The sequence below is a fragment of the Lipotes vexillifer genome, unplaced genomic scaffold (genome assembly GCF_000442215.2).
Source record: "Lipotes vexillifer unplaced genomic scaffold, Lipotes_vexillifer_v1.1 scaffold1003, whole genome shotgun sequence".
Lineage (NCBI taxonomy): Eukaryota > Metazoa > Chordata > Mammalia > Artiodactyla > Lipotidae > Lipotes > Lipotes vexillifer.
This window is the reverse complement of record NW_006798890.1, coordinates 1,424,570-1,431,032: the sequence shown is the minus strand read 5'-3', so window position 1 is coordinate 1,431,032 and position 6,463 is coordinate 1,424,570. Positions and strand designations below refer to the sequence as shown.

Here is a 6,463-nt window from a genome sequence, read left to right as displayed (position 1 = left end):
CAAAAAAAAAAAAAAAAAAAAAAAAAAAAACTGCTTAAAAAAAAGAGAATGGATACTGAGGGGTCTCCTTCCTCATCTAACGGGAGCCAGTTCCGGTCGGGGGAGGGTGGGGGCACACTGGGAGGAAGCCAGGGCTGGAACCCAGGTCTCTGAGGCCCGGTGAACCTCTGATGCTGCTGCCTTGCTTGACTTTCACCAGCTGCCTTCCTTGAGACACTGGGAGCCCCTTGAACACAGGGCCACATCTCACTCATTTCTAAACCTCCTCCTGAGCTGGGTGCAGAGTAGGGGCCCGGCAAACGCTCAGTGAAGTGGGCTAAAGACTGATGGACCTAACCTGCCTCCTTGCGATCGCCACCTGGATCCAGCTTCCTCCCGAAGTCTTCTCCCTTGCCATTTACAACCTGTTGTGTGCCTTCCAGATGCTGAATCTGGGGGGGGGGGCAACTTGCTTGGTTGGGGGTGTGAAGGAACAGGAGATGAGGAAAGGATCAGGTTTCTGCAGCCACAGTAAGAGTCCTGGTCCTCAGGGGCACAGTCAGGTGGGAAGGAGTGATGCTCTCCAGAGGGAGCCCACAGGAAGTTACCAGACCCTCCTTCCCCTCCCCCACATGCCAGGCGCTCTATGCATCACGTCTGGCAGGAGAGCGCTGTGGCTGAGTGTGCAGATCCTGAACCCAAGGCTGCTAGCTTCCAGTCCCAGCTCTAACATCTGCAAGCTGTGTGATCTTGGGCAGGTTACTGGACCTCTCTGTGCTTCCTGTCCCTTCGTTTACTAGAAGTAAATAATAAAATATCCTTTGTTAGGCATTCACTAAGTACTAATTATCATTTACGTGGAGTAGCTCACTTAACTAGGGTGAGCACATGTCCCCATTTGCCTGGGATAGTCTGGTGTATTCCTGTTGTTTCAGCATAATTATTAATAATGACCTCTTTCACTATCAGAAGTGCCCTGGTTTGGATGATAAATGATATGGTCACCCTACCAGCCCACATTTTGCAGAGGGAAAAACTGAGCTGCAGATGGGTGAAGTCACCTGTCCCAAATCACTCCTCTGGTAAATGATAAAAGGTAGAATTTGAACCCAGTCTCTCTGCCTCCTAGGCCTTTGCTGTGGCCCCTCCCCTCCACATGGGTGTCCAGTCATGTTCAAGGTGACTTCACCGGCCTAACCCTGGCCTACCATTGGCTCCCCCCGAGGGTCCCCACCTCAGTTGTGGAGCCACCCTCCTCCCAGAGACCTACCCCAGGGACCTAGCAGGACCCTCAGGGAGAAGACTGGGCCTGGGGTCCTCTGCACCCCTGCAGCTATGCTAAGGGGTGCCTCTGCACACTCCATGCTGTTGGGCACTGCCTGGTTTGGGCCCTTAGCTTTCTTCTTGGCCAAGGTCCCAACTTGGTGGGGCCTGATCCATTACCTGCTACCCCAGGGCTGACCTGGGATGAGCCTGGGGCTGGCAGATCCTTTTTGCTTTCCCTCAGGCCTTATCTGCCAGATAAGAGCCCTCCCTCTTGCCAGGGAGTTCTCTGGCCTCTTATCACCCAAGTCTGGCCATTAGCCGCCCGATGCTGAAGCAGCAGCAAACTGGCTCCACCCAGCCTGTGGTGGCCTCTCCTCTGCTGACCACCAAGCCTGCCTCCTCCAGGAAGTCTCCCTAAGGACTCATTCATTCATTCAGCAAACCTTTCCCAGATGCTCATTCCCAGGCTCTCTGCTGGAGTAAAAGCCAGAGGCCTGGCGCCTAGGTCTTGCTCTGCTTCAGACCTACTGTGTGACCTTGGACAAGACCCTCTGGATCTCACTTTCCTAAAATTGAGGGATTTTGGTTGAGCAGTGGTTCTCAAAGTGTGATCCTAGGGCCAGCAACATCAATGTCACCTGGGAACTTATTAGAAATGCAAATTCTCAGGCCCCACCCCAGAACCACTGAATCTGAAACCCCAGGGGTGGGGCTAGCAATGTGTTTTCTGAAGCACGCTCAAATTTGGGGACCCTTCCATTTCATCTCGAATAGTCACTGCTTTAGAGTTTACAAGCACGTACATGAACATGATCTAATGAGCTTCCCCATAGTCCTGGAAGAGTGATCTTCCCTTTCGAACTGGGCCAGGCATAATGCAGTTGTTTAGAGCGTGGGAGCTGACCACTGGGTGCTCCAGTGCTGGCTTAGCCACTTTCTTTTTTTTTTTTTTTTTTTTTTTTTTCTGCATATATTGAGATGATCATGTGTTTTTACTTCCTTTTAGTGTATTAGTGTATCACATTGATTGATTTGCATATATTGAAGAATCCATGCATTCCTGGGTTAAACCCCACTTGATCATGAGCCGGTTTCCCTGTGCCATGCGGCTGCTTCCCACTGGCTATCTACCTTACGTTTGTTAGTATATATATGTCCATGTCGCCCTAACACACCTCACCCTGCTGGCTTAGCCACTTTCAAACAGTGTGACCTTAGTGAAGTTAAGTAAGTCACCTAACTTTTCTGAGCCTCCATTTTTCTCCTGTCGAATGGCACCCACAAAAAAGTCTGCTGGTAGTCCCAGGAGACCCAGGTGGAATGTGAGTGTGTGTCCCCACAGGGAGTGTTTGCCGACTGGCTACCATAATCATTCTGAATCAGAGGCTCAGGAGTTACACAATTTGCTCAGGCTTCCACAGCTCGTTTTTGGTAGCGCTGGCACTCAAACATCTTCTGGCTCTTTAGACTTTGAGGACAAAGGCCACTTTAGCAGGGAAGGTGTCTCCTGACAAGGCCTGGGAGGAAGGGCAGAATGTGACCTTGGAACCAGACATCTCTGCACAACCTGAGTCAGTCACTTAACCCCTGAGCCCCCACTTTCTCAAGTGGAGGATGGCAAGAACGTGGCGATACCCATCCTAATGCCACCTCATAGGTAGTGCTGTCTTAGCCCCACCTCTGCTCTCCCTCCATTGTCTCCACCTCTGCCCCGCCTGCCCGAGTTCTGGCAACTGGACTTACTGCTGAGGGCAGCCCTCATCTCCTTCTGGCTGTTGGCAGCATGGTACCAGGTAACCAGAAGGCCGTCGTGTTGGCTGATCTGACCCAGGCTCAGCAGGTAGTCCAGCATGTCTGCATCGGAGCGGCAGGCCGCATCTTGCTCACAGCCTGCAATCAAGGCGAAGGGAACTGTCAACATCAGTTCTTGCCCCAGACCAACACTCTCACCCGTACATCCTACTAACCCTCCTTGGGCCCCGGGGAGTGTCTAGCACACCATCTAGCAGAGACAGTGGACCCCAGATTCATCAGTGCTGGGAGAGAGAGGAATACGTGGGGTCCTGGGCCCAGTGATGCTCTGAACCAGCCTGCAGATGTTGGGAAGTTCACTGATAAGGGAACATTTAAGGGAGACCTAGAAGGATGGGTTTGTAACTTTGACCAAAATAGGGGACTAGGTTATTTCAGACAGAGAGAACAGTATAAGCAAAGGTTTGACCATAGGAAATATATGGTTGCCTAAAGGAATGGCCATTGGCCTGGTACAGAATGCAGAGAAATGGAATAGGGCAAGATTGGAAGAGGGCTGTGATCCAGTTGTAAATAGCTCTGGATGCCAGCAAAGGAGTTGGGTGTGTGCTGGAGACAGCAAACTAAGTTTATGTTTAGAAAGATCTCCTTACACAGTGGTTAAGAATCTGCCTGCCAATGCAGGGGACACGGGGTCGAGCCCTGGTCCAGGAAGGTCCTACATGCCATAGAGCAACAAAGCCTGCGTGCCACAACTGCTGAGCCACGTGCCACAACTGCTGAGCCCACGTGCTGCAACTACCGAAGCCTGTGTGCCTAGAGCCTGTGCTCTGCAGCAACAGAAGCCACTGCAATGAGAAGCCCATACACTGCAACGAAGAGTAACCCCTGTTCGCCACAACTAGAGACAGCCCACGCACAGCAATGAAGACCCAACACAGCCAAAAATAAATAAATAAATAAAAATTAAAAAAAAAAAAAGGAAAGATCTCCTTGGTGGCAGACGGAGCATGGGCTGGTGTGAGCAGGCTGGCAGCAGAGACTGTGTGGGAGGGGGAGGGCTGCTGCAGGGGTCCAGCAGGAGACAGAGGCTTGAGAGGTCATAGTGGGCAGGGATGGAGGGTAGAGGATGGGAAGGAAGAGCCTAGAGGCACAGGACTGAAGATACAGGCATGAGGCAGGAGGAAGAGAGGAGGCTGCTCCCAGGTCCCCGTGTGGATGGAGGACCCTTCACCGGGAGAGGGCGCAGAGGGGAGAGGGAAAGTTCAGCTCAGTCAGCTGAATATGAGATGCCTGCGTGACCCTCCAAGAAGGAATGTTCATCCGGGGGCACAGAAGGAGGTCTGGGCTGAAAACCAAGGTTCATTGGTCCTCAGGTGACTGAAGCGTGGTAAAGAAGGAAGGGAAAGTTAGTGGGACTGTCTGTGGGGAATCGAGTCTTGGTGGGGTTGGTGATGGGAGGGGCAGGTAGAGCTGTGGATGGAGGAGAGTCTTGGCAGGGAGGGAAGAGGAGGCCATCAGGGCTGTCAATGGGGACAGAACCTTCCAGGGGCAAGGAGTGAGGGGTGGGGGAAGCCGACCAGACGGCATGACTGGGAAGCTCCTACCTGGCAGGATGCCCTGCTGCAGCGAGAAGCACAGGATCATCCCGATGGTGAACACCAGAGCCACACTGGCACTGCTAACAAGGGCCCACTTCGAGCACCCCTTCTTGTAGGCCATGATGACCCTCTCTGGGAAATGCCCCACACTCCTCGTGGTGCAGTATCCTGAGGCTCTCAGAGCTAGGATCGGATGGGAGGCAGGAGCCTTAGCAGCACCTAGTTGTCCCCCAGCGGGCCAGGAAAATGTCCCAGAAGACAGTTCCTGAAGTCCCTCCTACCTTCCCGCCCTCCTCCTCCTCCTCTCTCTCTCCCAGGATCTTAACGGGTCAAGCAGAAAATCCTGCCACCTTCAAAATGACCTTTGAGCACATTAAGAGTCAGCAGAGAATGTTAGACTGAGCCCCACCTGCTGCCTGTCTGCCCTTGCCTGGGAGTTGGGGGACCAGGGATCTAGATCCAGCTTGACTTTGCTTTCCTGAAGACCTGGAGGTTTTCTGCCCCTGCATAAAAGGAGACACCTAGATGGTTCTTCCCTCTTTCTGCCCTGCCCCAGGGAGTCACAAAGGTCAGGCAAGGGTGGGTGTCAAGGACAGATTAGATCTGCCGGAGGAATATGAATTTTCCTTCTATCCCAGATAGATTATCTATCTACCTGAGATTGAAAGTGGTAGCCCTGGAAGGCAGGGGGAAAGATGTCAGAGTAGAAGGACGGGTGCTCACTCCCTCTTGTGAGAGACCAGAATCACAACTAACTGCTGAACAATCAATAGGAAGAAACTGGAACTCACCAAAACAGATACCCCACATCCAAAGACAAAGGAGAAGCCACAATGAGATGGTAGGAGGGGCGCAATCACAGTAAAATCAAGTCCCATAGCTGCTGGGTGGCTGACTCACAAACTGGAGAACACTTATACCACAGAAGTCCACCCACTGGAGTGAAGGTTCTGAGCCCCACGTCAGGCTTCCCAACCTGGGGGTCCAGCAACGGGAGGAGGAATTCCTAGAGAATCAGACTATGAAGGCTAGCAGGATTTGATTGCAAATCAACAGGATGGGGGGGAAACAGAGACTCCACTCTTGGAGGGCACACACAAAGTAGTGTGCACACTGGGACCCAGGGGAAGGAGCAGTGACTCCATAGGAGACTGAACCACACCTACCTGCTACTGTTGGAGGGTCTCCTGCTGAGGCAGGTGTGGCTGTGGCTCACCGTGGGGACAAGGACACTGGCAGCAGAAGTTCTGGGAAGTACTGCTTGGCATGAGCCCTCCTGGAGTCCACCATCAGCCCCACCAAAGAGCCAGGTAGGCTCCAGTGTTGGGTTGCCTCAGGCCAAACAACCAACAGGGAGGGAACCTAGCCACACCCATCAGCAGACAAGTGGATTAAAGTTTTACTGAGCTCTGCCCACCAGAGCAACAGTCAGCTCTACCCACCACCAGCCCCTCCCATCAGAAAACTTGCACAAGCCTCTTAAGTAGCCTCATCCACCAGAGGGCAGACAGCAGAAGCAAGGAGAACTACAATTCTGCAGCCTGTGGAAGGAAAACCACATTCACAGAAAGATAGACAAAATGAAAAGGCAGAGGACTTTGTACCAGATGAAAGAACAAGATAAAGCCCCAGAAAAACAACTAAATGAGGTGGAGATAGGCAACCTTCCAGAAAGAGAATTCAGAATAATGTTAGTGAAGATGATCCAGGACCTTGGAAAAAGAATGGAGGCAAAGATCGAGAAGATGCAAGAAATGTTTAACAAAGACCTAGAAGAATTAAAGAACAAACAAACAGTGGTGAACAATGCAATAACTGAAAGGAAAAATACACTGGAAGGAATCAATAGCAGAATAACTGAGGCA

General features: G+C 51.9%; 1 protein-coding gene across 1 annotated transcript in view; it reads right to left on the bottom strand.

Moving 5' to 3' along the window:
* The window catches only part of FAM151A (family with sequence similarity 151 member A), a 13,823-nt gene extending 9,104 nt beyond the window's left edge, over positions 1 to 4,719 (bottom strand). The window contains exons 1-2 of the mRNA XM_007471143.1: positions 4,605 to 4,719; positions 2,989 to 3,135 (exon numbers count right to left, since the gene is read on the bottom strand). Of these exons, the coding sequence (XP_007471205.1) occupies positions 2,989 to 3,135; positions 4,605 to 4,719 (262 nt within the window). The remainder of the gene's footprint in view (positions 1 to 2,988; positions 3,136 to 4,604) is intronic.
* Between the last annotated feature and the right edge of the window lie 1,744 nt (positions 4,720 to 6,463).